This window comes from Melanotaenia boesemani, chromosome 13, assembly GCF_017639745.1.
Source record: "Melanotaenia boesemani isolate fMelBoe1 chromosome 13, fMelBoe1.pri, whole genome shotgun sequence".
Taxonomy (NCBI): Eukaryota; Metazoa; Chordata; class Actinopteri; order Atheriniformes; family Melanotaeniidae; genus Melanotaenia; species Melanotaenia boesemani.
The window spans coordinates 13,550,290-13,567,634 of NC_055694.1; the positions used below are offsets into that span (position 1 = coordinate 13,550,290).

At 44.1% G+C, this 17,345-nt stretch overlaps 2 protein-coding genes across 3 annotated transcripts in view; one reads left to right on the forward strand and one right to left on the reverse strand.

Annotated features, from left to right (window-relative positions):
- Nucleotides 1-349: 349 nt before the first annotated feature.
- On the forward strand, nt 350-12,821 carry zhx3 (zinc fingers and homeoboxes 3). 2 transcript variants are annotated; one of them, XM_042004145.1, is made up of 7 exons: nt 350-482; nt 6,432-7,335; nt 7,426-7,533; nt 7,628-9,193; nt 9,394-10,131; nt 11,055-11,334; nt 11,800-12,821. In XM_042004145.1, exons 2-7 carry the CDS (start codon nt 6,592-6,594, stop codon nt 11,808-11,810), a joined length of 3,447 nt encoding a protein of 1,148 aa, XP_041860079.1. In that variant the 5' UTR covers nt 350-482; nt 6,432-6,591; the 3' UTR covers nt 11,811-12,821. The 2 variants fall into 2 exon arrangements, with proteins under 2 accessions (XP_041860079.1, XP_041860078.1); XM_042004144.1 differs by lacking the exon at nt 350-482 and adding an exon at nt 492-751.
- A 517-nt stretch (nt 12,822-13,338) lies between these two features.
- plcg1 (phospholipase C, gamma 1) overlaps nt 13,339-17,345 on the reverse strand; it is a 28,244-nt gene continuing 24,237 nt past the window's right edge. Inside the window, exons 30-33 of the mRNA XM_042003404.1 lie at nt 16,935-17,096; nt 16,724-16,812; nt 15,858-16,126; nt 13,339-15,758 (exon numbers count right to left, since the gene is read on the reverse strand). Coding sequence (XP_041859338.1) covers nt 15,722-15,758; nt 15,858-16,126; nt 16,724-16,812; nt 16,935-17,096 — 557 coding nt within the window. The 3' untranslated portion in view covers nt 13,339-15,721. The remainder of the gene's footprint in view (nt 15,759-15,857; nt 16,127-16,723; nt 16,813-16,934; nt 17,097-17,345) is intronic.

The following is a 17,345-nucleotide window of genomic DNA, read 5'->3' on the forward strand; positions in this document are numbered from 1 at the left end:
ATGCTAAATTGGAGGTGCCTCTGGGATGTAGCACAGTATGAATAGAAAGACATGAAAAGACAATGTCTCCAGCACAAAATTCTATGATCTTCGTTTAAGAAGAACATGAGCAAGAGATCGCTGTCGGTGAACTTTGAAACTACAAACAGCATATGCATTTTTGCAGTATATTACTATATGCTTTCTCTGTTTATTGACAGCTTGGAGGTGACTTCAGGATAACTTTGGGGCGCTATCTCTTTAAGGGAGTTTACCTGAGAGATGGACAGGTGTGAGCTGCTGAAACATCACGTTTAAACTGGGACTGGTTTTATACCTCACTGCAATGCATACTGAAATGGTTCTCACCCTACCACCACTGTTGGGTCAACTTAGGGGCTGGTTGTCTGACTCATTTTGCTCTCCCTGCACAGCGGAGCTCGGGCCCTCACGCCAACTCAACCGTCAGTGACGTCTGCGTCACGTGTACGTCTCTTCCCTCGGTACGTCCGTCGTATTTTCCTCCCCTCTACTGCCTGCTTTAACACTGAGAGACACTCGAAATAAACAAGCGCAAAGAGAGGTTCGTTGTTGGGACCGGTCTGGCTCCGGTGGCACGTTTATCAGCAGCCGATGGACAGAGGGGTCGTGCACCTATAAGTTACCATCAGTGAAACCCAAACCTCCCGTCCGTTACTGGTTCCTCTGAGCCCGTTTTAATGTAAACTTTTTAATACCTGCGCTGCATTCACTGAGCTCCGACAAAAGCGAGGTGAGTCTGGTCTACAGATACGCATTAATACAACTGTTTTACCTTTCCTAAACTTATGCGAGCTGTTGTGAAGCCTCACCTTTGCGGGTTTTGGCTCAGCAGCTCTGGCCAGCTGTATGTCGCCTGCTTAAAATGGCGACAGCAAACGGGGGGGAGAGAGTGTGTAGTTTTTTGGGCTTGAGGCGAGGGGGGGGTCTTGCCTTTTTCTTCCACGGTGAATTGGTTACACCGTTCAAAACATATAACGTAGACAAGCCCATTAAGTTGGGGGCTCGCAGCGCTTAACTCGAGCGGAAGATGCATCATATACGGATATGTTTGACGCCGCTGCGCTCAGGGACGCAACCATACAGTACAGCCACTCAGAGACTGTGCTGTTTTATCCAGAAAAATACCGTTAATTGCTATAAATTATTCAAACTGCTGTTTTGAATAAGTAGCAGTCACATAGGGTCTCTTTTACATTAAAGTAAAATCTGTAAAGTAAAGCGGTAAATTCAGCCAATAATCAAGAATGTAGAAATCACTTAGACGCTCAAAGCACGTCTAACTAAAACTGCTGCCTTTTAAAATAAAACTTGAAGGTAATTTACTGTGAATAAGCCTTTATCGTATTTAATTAATTTATTTGTTGTATTAAGAGTCGCTAAGATGTTTGGCTTCATATACTTTGATTTCAAATCAAAGTTGACACACTTTATGCAAACCATGGGCAACAAAGACTGTCCCGTTGCATGCTGCTTAATAGTCACTTATGAGTTTGCAAACTGTTGCCATGGTCATTTATCATGTCAGTGTTGTCATGAGTGTGTGTCACTCTAGGGATTAGAGCAAAGCTTTCCCAGGCAGCTAACGTGTCTGATGTCCACGTGAGTCTCAGGTATAGACTCAAGGCTTAATCCAGCTATCTGTTTGTCACTTACACCTTCCTCTCCTACAACAGGCTAGTTTCCACATAAATGTTGATGATAACACTCAGAATAACAGTACTGTAAAAAAATTAAGAAAGAATGAGGAATTATTTAACCCAGATTAGAAGAAGTTCTGACCATTATCATGAATGTCATTATTGTGCCTCATCTTTCTGTACTTCCTTGTGTTGCTGTGGTGATAGCTTGAGCTAAATTGCTGCTCATACTGACTCGTCCACCCCTCCCTTTTCCATCATCTCCTTATTTTCTTTCTTTCAGGTTTGCAGTGAACACATATTGAGTTACTTTATGTAATTGGTACGAAATATCATATTTTAGCCTTTCTATTTTAATATTTTCACACCATGTAAATCTTTACATGTTGCATTTTTATTTTTTGTTTTAAACGTCTAACAACCTGGTGACTTTTGAGTGCATTAGGCCGACTTTACTGACTTTTCATCAGCGCCTTGCCTTTCTTTTTCTTATACAACCCATATAATGACGATTTCCTTCCAGATCTCTTACAAGTAGGACCAAATAAAACCAATGGTTTTGAACCTTTTCAGAGTCTTGGAGGACAGCAGCGCAATCCACTCTCGCGTCCAGATTGGGGACAGGTTTTGGTCAGCTTCGATTGCAGTCTCTTGCTCTGCTTGACTGATGAACAGCTTGTGATGTCAGCCATTTTAGGTTGGACAACACAGAGCATGGTGCTCCGCCATCTTTCTCTCCCTCCCCTCTCAGCAGCCCAGATTTAACACATGCACCAGCAGTGGCCACAGCAATGCAGCCGCTTGCAACCCACGCAGCCATCCGCTCACTGACCTAAGAGCAGCCCAGATGGAGATTCGGGCATCAGAGGGAATGACAGTGTAGGAACACTGTAATTGAAGTTTCCTTATTGTCGCCAGTACCGTGTAAGACTTGAGACGGCTCCTGAGAGAGGTTTAGATGCATATAAGATGTGTGTTTGTGTTTGCTGGCAGGGATATGAGTGAATGAAACCTTGGAGATGATTGACAGTAGGGGGTTAGCTGGAGTTGCATCTGTTTAAAGTGGGAGAAAGTAATTAACAAGCCGTTTTTGTTGACGCAAAAAAATGTTGCAAAAGATGCAAAATGATTGCTGTTGCGAAGGTGCAGATTTGATAATTAACATTAAGAGGTTGCTTTTAGTGTTTCCTTGAAAGGGATTGTACTTGGCAGACTTTTGGGCCTATTTATATTTCCATACCTGTGTTTCATACAGTGAATACAGGAGCTCTGTTTGACTGCTGCAGGCCAAACACAAGAGCCACAGAGTGTGCAGGGAATAGGGCAGCATGGCAGATGTCTGGACAGGGACTTAACAGGAAGAGACGCCATCGGCTTTGACCAATAGCATGCTTGGGAGACTGCAACCACACCTAGCAGAGAGACATGAGCACTGCGTGCAGGAGGCGCTGAAATAGGAGCAGGGCAGGGACTCTCCAAATACCACTCAGAGTTGTGTGGAACAAACAAGCCCCGCTTGGGCCAAGGACTGGATGGCATAGGAGATGTGTGTGTGTGTGTGTGTGTGTGTGCGCGCGCGTGTGTGTGTGCGCGCATGTTTAGCCATATGCGTGTGCTTTGGAAAAGTAAGCTGGTGGAAGAAAGATTGGGTAGGGGGTAGGAGGTGGTTGCCATGGGGACAGTAACACACCAGTGGCGCTGCCGACCTGTCTCCCTGGGCCAAACTTGTTCGGAGAGGGAGGAGACGAGGGAACAGTGGTAGGGAGGGAGTGGAAGGAGAGGGTTCGGAGATGTTGGAAAGGGAGGGGGAGTGAGAGTGAGGAGGGATGTGTGGGGAAGCAAAAAATGGAGCAAACATGGAAAAGCCTGCCTGTGTTGTTCACCTATGATGTGTCGTACCAAGACATTTACTTCACTCGCAGATATTATTGTTACACCTGTGTTCTCAGCTATGTGATGAGTTTTCTCAAGTGTATTTGAGTACTATTATTGTACCCTGCTCTGACCTAGGCAAGAGTCGGGCCAGGCTATGGAAGGAGGTCATGCTATGCTGTGCCACTGATGAAGCAAAGATAACACAGGATTTGAACCTAGAGGGCAAAAACATTACCTTTGTGTGTCACTGAGAGACCTGTGACTCTTGCACACAATTATAATGGCAGCGTCACTACCTTAGTAAGCAAGCTTCACACATAGGCATGCAGGCACCCACCCCCGCCCTGCACGCCACATACACACAAAAACACAAGCCCCCACCTACCCCACTCACCTCCCTTTTCTCTACTCTCGGTCTCACAGGAAACCCACACATGCAAATACAAACACGCATAACAGACATAAACCCAGCATCATCGCATGGTCAGTCAGTGTATGCATAACATTCAAGTTATCAGCCCGTGCACTCATGCCAGTGAGTCAACAGAACATGTCTGAACCTTACGTCCATGAGACATGAGCTGCCCATTTCCTCTTACAGATTATAGCTCACTGTTGTTTGAGGCATCACCTGTGTGAGGCCTATTCTTCTTTGTTAGTTGCTCCTAGTTTCCGATTTTTCACGTTAATGGCCACTGGAGCTCTGTGCTAACAGGTTGGAGATATGTGCATGTGTGTGTAAAGGATTGTCCACTCACTGGGACTTTGTGTGCACTTTTTTAAGCTCCAGTTTTGCCACTGAAACCTGTGTGTGGGTGTGTGTGCAGACAGACACTGAGGCTGAACTCCAGGTTACATCCATTGGCAGAACATTCCAGGCTTTGCAGTGCATTGAAGAGGGAGGGAAACACAGTGTGATTGCAGTTTTGAGCAAGAAGGGGGCTCGGAAGTGCGGGGGTAGGCTTGTTTTGAGGTGGGGGGGTTCAGGGAAGAAAATTCCTCAAAGAAACACCTCAGTGCTTCCTCCACGATAGTTAACACCCCTCCTCACCCCGAACAGCCCGCCCATCCCCCACAATCATCTCCCATTCGCTCTCCCTCTCCTCCTGTCTGCCACCCACACCCAGCAGAACCACGTGATGGATGGTTGTGACTGCCCACCCATAAGCCTTTGTGTTGGTCATGTGACCACCCTGCCTTGGCAAAGCGGTGCCCCCTGATGCAGAACTGAATGGCAGGGGAGTAGGAGGGGCGCACAGCGGCCCAAGCAAAGGGCAGTTACTCTCTGTTGGGGGGTGTGAGAGGCGAAAAGGGGCATCACGTTCCCTCACAGTAGCAAACCTCAATTGACTGTTAACCCCTCACACTCCTATCCGAAGAGAGGGATGCTCTGGTCTCACTCCAAAAAGAAAAAAGATGAGGAAAAAAATTCATCAGTGGACTTCAGACATGGAGTCTAAGATTTCATGTTACCACATTGTGTGTGTTTTTTTTTATATATATTCATTTTCTTTCTCTTTTTCAATCCAAATCCGGACTAAGGTCCCTTCTGGCCTCTGTGTGTGCAGCAAAGCGAACTCTTTGTACCTTCTGTCACTCCCTAGCCCTGTGGGGGTTAACTGGGCACTGAGCTAATGTACCATGACCTTTGTATAGCAAAAAAAGGAATTATGTGTGCATTTGTGAGTACAACCAAAAGACATCATTAGTCCCTGGACAAGTTATATTTGATAAGAGAAGAGTAAGCTGCTGCTCACCTTGGCAGAGATGTGGCGTTGGTACAACAGCCCTGTGCTCTAAAATGTTTTTTAGACATGTTTGATGTGTGCATTGAGCTGCTCTGTTAATGATAAGAGGAGTGGAAAGAGTTTATATTTGGACTGCTAACCATAAAGGCACATTTCATGTTTTATCCTTGGTAAATAATCTGTGTCTGGGGTTAGGCTAGACTTATTTATTGAGATTTGGGGATATTTTCTGTTGGACATAATTCAGCTGAACCTTGTTGAGTTTCTACTTTGTGCATGAGGTGTCATGTTGGGGCAGAGTGACTGGGAGAGTAATTGCCCTAGAGCTGTCCTTCAATACTGCATCACTGGCTCTGTGTTTGGGGAAAGGAGGGAGGAGCAAAGCCCTCCACAGGAGGCTTCGCCATTTTGTTGAAGACAAGGAGTCTGGAGGTGTAGTGAACATTTTAAGATGTGCATTCTTATGCAGGTATTTTTGTATCTGTACTATCTATGCCACTGTCGGCAGAAACACATCTTTCTAAGGAACATCTGTTGAACCACCCACTTGCACACTTGGCAAGTACGCTGTCTCTGAACAAGCACATTCACAAGTGGTTATTTCTTCTACAGTCATTATAAAGGTGTTTAGTGAGGCTATGGAGGCTGTAGATAAAAAAAAAAATACAGTGTGCCATCTCTGTGGGGGGTGTGTCTGAAAGAAGGGAAGTGAGGCAGAGTTATGTGGGGGAGGGGAAAGAAAGGGGGTAGGACAGGAGCTTTCCCAAAAAGCCTGTAGAGAAGCAGACTGAGCTTGTTTGAATGCCCTCATAAAAGAGATAGCCTTGAGTTTCATGAGGCAGGGAAGCTGAGGAGAAGACTTAAAAAATGCCTTTAGAATTGAATGTTTACGAGAAAGTCTGTAATTTTAAGGGCTTTTTCACAAGGTGTTAATATTACCTGTGAAGTTCACGTTTTACCTGGAATCACCCATCTGTGCAGGATTTTTATCCATCTGGGAGAAAACTGGCTTTTGCTCCATGTTAGTAAGAAAATGCCTTTGTTTACCCATCTTCTTGTTTGTCACTTAAAATTGTCAGCAGAAATTTACAGGTGTATGATGTCCGATGGTGACTGAACTTAAACATGTTCTGTTTGTTTGTTTTTTTAGGATTGCCTGTAAAACTGCAGAGAGAACTACTTGGACCTATGGAAACACTCCGCCATCCTCCCTCCCCCATGCCTGGTCTATAGCAAACAAATAACCCATCTTCTCTCTAACACCCTGCTCTCAGCCATTTGACCAGCCCTTCCCACCCTGTGGTCACACCATGGCCAGCAAGAGGAAGTCTTCTACGCCTTGCATGATCCCTAGCAAGATTATCTGCCCCATAGAAGAGGTTGAGCAGCACTCACCTGTTCTTCTACGTCAGTCCAGGATTTCTGGAAGTAACAGTCATAGCCCTCTAGACCCTGGTGAGTCTTCCAAACTGGAGGCGAGGGATGCTGACAAGGACGGTGCTGGCACTTATACCTGCAAGCCTTGTAATTATGAAACCCATGACCTTAACTTATTCTTGGATCATGTTTACTCTGGGCATCCAGACTTCCGTGCAGACCCCAGCTTTGTTTGCATGAGTTGTGCCGTTTCTGCGCCTAAGTTTGAAGGCCTGGCCCTGCACAATGCCAGGGTTCACCCCAGTACATTGAATACTACTCTGCAACTGAGGAAGAGGGACAGGAGGATGGTGGTAGAACAGAATCTGGTGAGTGGGGTAGAGACAGGCAAGGACAGTGAGATTTCCATCACAAAAACCCCAATAATGAGGATGCTAAAGGGCAAATCAGAGCCTAAACGGATTGTAGTGTCTCACCTGGTCTCTGAAGAACCATCCTCAGACCGACACTCTATCTCTGCATCAAGAGATACTGAAAGGAAAGAGACTGCTGCAGTGACAGTCACACACGTCCCTACAATTGTTCACAATGGAACAACCAAGGTCACGTTGCCCTCGGCTATCCAAATAGTCAACGGTTCTGCAGCATTACCGATGTTAAAGACGCCCATCACACAGGTATAGATGGTCTGTTTGTGTAGATGTCTTTAATCTGTTGTTATTTTAATTGGATTCACTCACATAATTTACATTTTAACATTTCTTTAGGTGGTTTCAGTAGCTCAAAACAGAAGCCTTTCCCATGCTGCACCAATCACAGCCTCCTCAACTGTTTCCTCAGCTTCCTCACATTCATCCTCAAAAAATCTCCCAAAGGTAGTTGTACATTTTGTGTCCCAGTATAAAGAAAGCCATAATCCAAAAACATGTTATAATCTCCACCAATCATTTTTAAACTCTCCTTTACTAGGTAATGATTCCTTTGAGCAGCATCCCCACCTACAGTGCCTCCATGGATGACTCCTCCTTCCTGAAGACCTCCTTCAGTAAGTTTCCATACCCTACAAAGGCTGAGCTCTGCTACCTGACTGTGGTCACGAAGTTCCCTGAAGAGCAGATCAAGATCTGGTTCACAGCTCAAAGACTAAAACAAGGCATCAGCTGGTCTCCAGAAGAGATAGAGGAGGCTCGGAGGAAGATGTTCAACACCATCATTCAGACAGCACCTGCCACCTCACAGAACCGCACTCAGAGTCACCACAGCCCTGCTCAACACACTATTACAGTTCTGCCTGCCTCACTTGGGCCCACAGGAATCCCCCAGTTTCTGCAGGGATCCCTTGTCAGCCAGGGAGGGGTGATCGTCACACAGCCTGTGGTGGCAAATGGTATTCAGGTCAGCAGTGCTCCGGTGGCCCTGGCTGTCACACCTAAGCCTCAGGCAGCGGCACGGCCAATGATGCAGGCCCGACCTGCTGCAGCTCTGGTGGCGGACAAAGGAATTAGCATGGTGGTGGGTACAGTGGGAAGCAGTAGTGCAGGAAGCAACATAATTAGCAGCAGTAATAGTAAAAGTGGGGGAGGGGGCACAAGCATTACTAGTAGTAGTCAGTCTGGTGCCATCAATCTCAGTCTTGGAAGCAACAGTCATAGCAATGCTAAGGTAAGCAGTGTCAATGGTAAGCACAGTAGTGCTAATGCTGACTCCAATGACAAGAGAAATGGTAATGATACCAGCCGAATAAGTACTAAGAACACTGTTATCAGCAAGGCAAACAGCACCAGCATTGTGCATAGGGACAACAAGGTGACCACGGACAGCAAAGCTGTTAACAGCAGCAAAACAAGCGGTGATGGACACAAGAGTAAACACTCTAATGATGGTTACAACATAAATGACACAAGTAGCACAAGCACGGATGATGTTGATCCCTCTGCCAGAGACTCTCCAATTATCAAAATGGAGGAAGCATCATCCCCTGCCTCCAAATCTTCCTCCCCATCTCCTTCAGCTCCCTGCAGTACAGCTGGCTCCCGGACACCTGTCAATTCATTCTTGGACCCCAACTTTTACAAGGGCAAGAAGTCTCAGGAGCAGCTCAATGCCCTGAAGGACAGCTTCCAGGTGAGCCAATTTCCTGACCAGGAAGAAGTAGACCGCCTCATTGCTTTGACTGGCCTCACTGTGCGAGAGGTCCGCAAGTGGTTCAGTGACCGGCGCTACCACTTTCGCAACCAAAAGGGCACACGTTCCAGCACAGGAAGTCAAAATAAGCCCAGCACTGTCTCTGGAGCAGGAAGTGGTCCAAGTACACCTGTGAGCTGCGCTGCCACCAGCAGTGCCACCCCTGTGGATCTGTCAGAAAGTCGCAGCAACTCTGTTGCTAAAACGCCTCAGCACAGCTCCCCTAATGCCCCTCTGAGCCCATCTGCAACACACACTCCCACTTCGCCCACCACACCTTCCCGCCGACTCCCCAGACCACCTTCACCAGATTTCACAGCCATCCGTTATAAGGAGAGAGACCCCCATCAGGTGAGCTTCATACCTATGTAAATGATTAGCCATTGGAATTAAATACTGAACCTGTTTTTAGATACACGTGTTGTAGTATTTATAAGGTTAAGTCACAGATCTTTCAGGAGAAACTGTTGCAAATTAATTTTTCTCATTGAGTTCACTTGTAATTCATTCATGCTTATTAATAATTGTATCCATGCATATATTATGTTTAGGTTAAGGCCCTTGAGGCTAGCTTTACTGAGAATGCTGATCCATCAGGAGAAGAGGTGGATAGGCTGCGATCTGAGACCAAGATGACCAGGAGAGAGATCCATGGCTGGTTCACTGACAGGAGGAAGAGAGTGGCTGCAGAGAAAAAGAAAGAGGAGGCAGATCGCGTCTTCAAAGATGATGAGGAGGACATTGAGGCTGATGGGGAAGAGAGACAGAAAGATGATGGTTTTGGAGAGCCAAAAGTCAACCCTATTAAAATAAATCTAAAGATGCTAAAGGTGACAGAGGCCAGTGGCAAAACAGAGGGAGAAGGGTTGGATAATTCAACTATTCCATCTCAATCCAGCAACTCACCTACTTCCTCCCTTGGCGCCAACTCCTCCTCCACCTCCAAACCATCTCAGTCCTCCACATCAACCCCAAAAGCATCTCACTCCCCAAAACCTACAACCATCCGAGGCAAGAAGACAGCGGAGCAGCTACACCTGCTCAAACAAGTCTATGCTCGGACCCAGTGGCCCAGCGCTGGTCAGTATGACGAGTTAATCTCAGGCACTGGGCTGGCCAGACCTGAGGTGGTGCGCTGGTTCGGGGATTGTCGTTATGTGCAGAAGAATGGGCAACTGAAGTGGCTGGAGGAGTACCAGAACATGGCTTTGGAGGAGGACCTGAAGCAGGAGAATACGGAGATCCTCCAGGCTCACCTTGACGTCCACGGCAGACTGGAAGAGTCACAGGTACTGATGAAAACAAGTGTTGACACCTTTTTCCTGAATTTTGACTTGAATTGACTGGAACTTTTTGTAGGAGAGATATACAAAGAAAGTATCTGTTCTAACTTTCACACAGCTTCTTTTAGGTGTTAAACTATTCATAGTCTGAGCTATTTTTTTCTGAGGCATAGAATATTTTGTGGGTTTAGATGCAAATGAATGGGAAAAAAAATGGCAGCAAAGTGCAGTCAGAGACAGCTGAGGAAATCATCCAACGTTAACTTAAATATTTTCATAAATTGTTCTCTTTAAATAAAGCACACTGCATGTTTTGTTTTTTTTTAATCCACAGCCTCTGTAGCCTCACTGAACACCTTTTTATAATGATTGTAGAAGAAATTTTACCTTTGCATGCATACGTGGCAACTATTGGAGGTTGGATTAGTGTCAATAAGTCATCAGAGCTCTTTGTAGTTCCTGGGAAACTGAAGTATTTATGTGTTTGGCAGAATTTATCAGCTTTTTAATAAATGTCAGGGCTTTTTACTCAGTCTGTTGTTTTAATAAAAGTAAATGACATTTAAAGAAAATTCTCTTACCCTGTGAGTGTTAGGCAAAGACACACTTCACTTTATTCTTTACATGAAACATCTATTGATGGTTATCAAATGCTCAAGGAGAAGCTTTGGGCCAGATGTACTGTACACATTACTACCCAAGCTAGTTTTAAATTGATCAGAAGCAGTGGATGTATGTGATATCTCTTCCTGATTTTTGTATCCGATTACCATCAATATTTCTCTCTGGGGCACTTTGGAAGTCAGTTTTAGATGATATGTCATAAAATATCCTGAAATTCGATTGAAAATTGTTCTGCATGTGCAGCTAAAAGATCTAAAAAGATGAAGACTTTACTACCTATACCCCTCACCTCCCCACCCACCCAGCTGCAGGAACTAGCTGATGTGAGCGGATTGAGTGCAGACCTGGTGCGACATTGGTTCTCTACCAAGACAGCTCAGCTCAAAACCAAACAAGCTGCTGCTCATACGACAGAAGCAAGCTCGGTTGTACCAGGCGTGGCAGGAGAGCCACAGACGACAGGACCCTCCCCTTTAGAGCCACAGCCAGGAGGCGGGACCGAGGAGAAAATGGAGCAGTCAGTGTGCGGCGTTGCAACAGAAGCAGAGGAGACCAACACTGACAAGAATGTAAATGCTAATAAAGGTAATCTTCCGTCCTGAGGTAGTAATTTTCCATTCAGCATAAAGTAGCATAGTCTACTCTGGGACTGACTGGAAAACGTGACCAAAAGAAGCTCTTAGATTGTTAGATGTATTTCATTTTAAGAAGGGAAAATATTTTGACATCCAGGTAAAATTTTAATACAGCCTTTTATGGGGATAATGACCCAAAATGCCACAATATTCGAAAGAGGAACTCACGAGTATGAAGTTTGAGACACTGGGTGTTAAATGATAAATACACCTGATAGAATCATAGAATCAACACCAGTGTGTGTATTTGTGAAGTGGCACGAAGGTGTGAAACAAGAACCTACAAACATAAAACTGTGTAATATAAGGCATGCTTGGAGAAAAATTTGTTTTAAACAGATCTGTGTCTGAGAACCAAATACTGTGTAAATGTTGAAATATTTTTGAGTGATGGATTTTTTTTCTTCTTCATTAGAAACTGATTGAAGAGGCCTTTGTGTTGGGAGGTGGATTTTACAACGCAGGTGGTCTTTGTTCTGGAGTCTGACTAAAAGCCAGCAGATGCGTTTTGTAACAGGATCACTGGATGGAAATGGATCTTGAATCTTTCCCCACCCACTCATCACTCACTTCCTCCCTCTCTCCCTCCGTTCTCCAAACTCCCACCCCCAGAGGTAGGCACGACCTCCTCTGCGACGTGAGATGGACACTAGTCACTAATCCCCACATCCACTCCCTCCTATTTTGTGTCGACCTCTTCTACACCAACATCCTCTCTAATATTCTGCCGTTTCCCTTTTCGAAGAAAGTAGAGACTGATGTGCAGGGGTGGGGATGGAGGTGGAGGGAGGTTAAGATGTCAGCGTGCTGCCATGTTTGCTCCTCCTGCCCTCTGTGATGGGACAAAGGACAGAGTAAAGTGTGACTGAGATTGAAGCCTGATTTTGGGGTGGATTGGGTTTAGACAGAAGAATACAAGAATCTGCAGTGTTGATATCATAATTTGTTTTGGGATGTGAAAAAACTGCACAAGTCATGCTACAGGGTGCCTGCCGAGGCCTTAGATGAACATTGTTGTTTTTTGTCTTCATATTCTTGCTTTTTATATTTGCAGCTTACTTTAAATGTGCGAGCCAAGCTGTGGACATCACATCTTTGATCTCTGTCATTTCTATCTTCATGCTCCACTTAAATTGGACTTCAAAGTGTTTGGTATGTGAAGACATTTGGAATTATTTTATTCAAAGAGGGCAAGCACCCTGTGGTGTCTACAACAGAAAAAAAACACAACATAGTAGGCAGTATGGAATATGGTTTGTGTGGTAGCATTAAGTGCTTCTTTACATCATCGAAATGTACGTACATTTGTTTCTATGGAACTTTCTTACTGAATAAATTTGACTGTAAAAGAACTGTGAACTTTAGGAAAAGTTCCATACTTAGGCTTGATGTACAATTTTTACAGATGTATTTGCAGAATAAACAGAATGTTATGTATTTGTGGCTTTGAGTCATTGCCCGAGTCAGGTGGCCAGTCAGTGTCATGTTGTGCAGCCACAGTGAGATGTCACCCAAATCTGCACCACCAACAGAAATATTGACTCCTTGAAAGCTTTTTTTTTTTTTTAATTATCAGAGCTTCATAGAATATAAATTGTTACCTTTACAAAGCACCACTTTTATACAACATAATCTCAAACTTCTAGTCAAAGCCTACATCCAATATCTGAGTCGTCTTTGTGGCACAAAATACTTCGGTCAACCTCTCAAGCAGCAGTTTACACATCTTTGACTGTAACTACAGTCATTTCCTGTGGTGCAGCATCTGAAGTTAAAAGAAAAAAAATGTAGCAGAAATATCTGTACCTCATTTTAATGCATGCAAAATGTAAGGAAAAGACAAGTTGTGTAAAGCAGTGAGTATTTTATTTACTTTCAGGCTTGAATATGTTTAATATGAAAGGCAAAATTAAAACAAATACTACTTTCCATAGTTTAGGCACATTACAGGAAGGCCAATGTAAATGAGGCTGTCACTAGCAAAGAAAAGATGGGAGAGGGGAGAGAAACAAATGACAATTAAGAGCTCTGCGCACCCATTCAGGTGTTTTAAAGTTTTTCTGGTTGATTAGACCTCATTACACATTAGTAGGAGCATAAATCCCCCTCTTGTGACAGAAACAAAGTAAGCAGTGGAGTCGGGGATGTCCCAGTCCAACATGGCTCTTTACATTCTCACACAATACTGAGATGCAGCCTCAATAAGGGATAACGCCTGTGTGGTTGCACCATGGCTGTGCATGTGGAAGATGTGGTTGTAATGTGATGTTGATGCAGATGGAGGCACATAGAGATTTACAGACAGGCCAGCTTTAAGAGCACTGGAGGGTGGCCTCTCCAAAGACCTTTTATCAACCACTGGAGGACAAATACATGGAACATGAGGAGCTTTGGGATAAAATTTTTAAACGCAACCAAGTACTCACTCCTGACCTTGCTTTTACCTTAAATCATACCTTATGGCTTAAATGTATCTCAGTCATCAAAACACTGAGAATATTAAACTTACATCATATAGTCTCCGTGTACAAGCAGGGAAAACAGTTTTAATTTCAAGACTATAAATATAACACTATGGCAGGGACAAGACAAACTTTTGCATGTTGAAGTGTCTAAAACTGACGATAAAGAAATACAAAACGTTGGGATATGCATTCTCACAAAGCTGTCTGCTAGTGTTTTATACAAAGTCTGCAACTTTTGCACATTTCTTGTCGGATCTGTTCAATGGCAATTTAATTGTTATGGCGTTATACCTCAAAATGTTCAAACATGTCTGGAAAGCAGCTTGTTACAGTGGCAAAACTCACCAAAACATAAGGGTCCCTTACTGTGTGGTGCACACTGTAATAGATTACTATGGCTTAAACTTACAATTCAAACTGACTGCTCTTCAGCAACACCGTTGGTTTTTTGTAATTACTGACAAAAATAAAAAAGAAACCAGCTGTAGTAAAATGGCTCAGCTAAGGACCTTTAGACCATGTCCACACTTCTGCTGACATTACATTTTCTAAAGTAGACTAACAACAGCGAAGTTTCTATTCACTGCCAGCCTACATCGGTGTAAATTTGGGAATAACTTTTGTGAACATATTAAAAACACTGCACAAAGTGGCATTGCGGGAAAGAGAGACATTTACAATGTTTCTTGAATTAAATGTGAAGATATAATGTATTCATGCTCTGCAAACCGATCTGTGGTTATAAGTAATGTTCAAACTGCTGAGCAGATTGCTGATAATTAATGCAGCCCTAAGCTGCGTGTGCACCAACCCCGTCAGTGACAAGACCGCAACGTGACCATGAGCATGTTGGTAGTTGATGCAATCAGACTACAACCTTTTCCGAGATCTAACATTAATCCCTGGTCCTGCATCATCATTGAGGGTTGGACTGGCTGATGTTTTTGTATCAGACTGACTTGTGAAGCAATGCAGGACAATGGAATGATGTGCACTTATTTGGAATGTAAATTAGAGATAAAAAGTCTGTATATGTGCAGATGCTGCTTGCTCTTACTGCTTTCAACACAAACACTTCTCCTTGCTTTTAAAGAAGGAAAAAAGAAATAAAAAGACAACTATGTAACATAATTCTAATTTTAAGGTACGAGTTAGACTGGAGGCACATAAAGTCCTCCTCAAAGCAGAGAAGAGAGATGTCAAAACTAGCTGTAGAGAGCCCTCATGTTTTACACAAACAACAGAAAAAAAAGGTCACATTATGAATGTTTAAAGGTTTAAATAATTACAATAATTAAAAACATGGAGAAGGGAGCTCTTTGAGAGCAGGTTGGCTGCTGCTGCTGTTCTCCGGCCAAACAGCACAGCAGGAATAAATATATAGGTTCATATAGGCCAAAAACAGAAGAGCAAAGAAACTTGACTGGAAACAGTTTCAAACTGATGCCTCCTCTAGCTCTTTCTTTCCCTCCTCTTGGTCTCCAAACGAAGCAGCCGTTGTGCACGAGGACACAAGAGATTACAATCTGCCCCATAAAACATGGGAACACGGTCCAGGGCTGGAACTCTCTCAGCCTTTGCTGTTTGTTCTGCTGTGAATGTCATTTCTTCCTGTCCGCCGCCGCCAGCTTCCTCTCAGTGACCCCCGCCCCTTTCAGTGTCCGAGTCCCTCCTTCTCGTCAGGCGGGCAGGCTGGGGGTTTCAAGAAAGGAGGGAGGGAGAGCTGCCTGAAATGTAGGCCAAAGCGGTGGTGGGTGTTTCCATGGAAACTGTGTTCACAGCAGTCAGTGACATCATCAGTACTGGATGGGGGAAGGATTTTTTTTGGGGGGGGGGGGTCTTGGACAAGAATGAATCCTGATTGGCTTGGACTTAGACACGGTTCTCCACTCTGGTCCTCCGCAACATCCTGCAGTCAAGACAAAGACAGAAGGATGTCTGGTCTCTGCTATACGCTCCAAAGTCACAGCATGAGCATGTACAACCCCTAAAACACACACACACTTACCGTCTGTTCTGTGGGTCCATGTGGTCCAATAGAGGCTCCTGGGAGACCCTGAAATCATCGATGGGTGACTGGTAGCGGGACTCAAAGGAGCCCTCCCTTCCCCTGTAGGCCATGGCCTGACCTGGTGACTGGGGAAGAGGAGACATGCTGGAGGAAGTTGAGGACACTGAGCTTAGTTCCCCAAAACGTTCCCGCCCTACTTGGGCTGATGTTGGCAATGACGTGGATCCGACCGCAAGGAACGGGCTCAGAACCTCACCATTTTCATCCTAGAAGGAAAAATGAGGAGACAGTCCATACACATAGTGTTGACCCCACAGGCTCTACTGCACATCTCCATGGTATTACAGAAAAACAAAGACACAAGACAATGCCTTCAAGACCTGCCAACATGCAGGATCTACTTAAATATTCTAAAATAAATGTCAGTTGTGAGAACACATATCACACTAACAACTGACTACTGTGTGGTATATGTGTGACTAGCAACTCCAGATAAGATTCTGTGAATACTGTCCAGAAACTCAAAAATAATTTGAGTTAAGAGAAGTGATACCACTCTATGTGCTCCAAGCACAACCATAGATTTGACTAGCTAAGCTTAAAGCATAAGAACAAAAGAGTAAGGGCATAGCTTATTAATACAGAATGGCGTGTATGTAATCTTACATTTAAAAAAAGAAAATGAAAAGGCACAAAAATGTCGGTTCATGAACTTGTAGTAACTACTGGTTTAAAAGACGTGATGTGCTGCAAATACAACATGAAAGACTGGACTGGGTTCCACTGAATCTTTTCTCAGTTTGTTGATCATACAGACAGCATGGAGCAGGTTTAGAACAAGGTCAGTACAGAACGAAGCTCACCCTGCCTCTGACGATATCCATGTGAACTAACAACGAAGTCAACTCTAGATCCTCATTGTAGCTGTTCTTCAGAGGCACAGACCGGTAACCTGGTTAAGTACAAAGAACAGAAGCAAAACACTTGTATTAGAGTGCTGGTTAGTTAAAAATAAAAAACAATGTAATAACAAATGGCACAAGGAATAAAAAAAAAATGTCTCTGAACACATACCAGTCTTGAGACTCTGAATGGGGAATGTGGCCTGAGCCAGGAAGTTTTGGTCATTGAACATGTCTATTTCATTAACCACAAATCGCAGGAAGGCAAAGGCAGAGTTGCACACTGGGAACTGGAAGGACTTTCTCGGCCATGTGGGGTTCAAACCGTTATCAACTGTATATGACAAAAACAAAAAAGATGGGACAAAAGAAAAACAAGAAAATTAACACCTTTCAATAGTGTTATTCCTATAGTTGCACAACTTACTACCAGCTACCAGCAATGCAAACACTTAAAAAAATCAAAAAGAACAAAAGCTCCCACTGAGGCTTTGTGTCTCAAGAATTCTTCCCTGTTTAATTTCTGAAGAACTGTTTTAATGTCTATTATGCAATTTTTCTCTCTGTATTCCCAGACATGGCT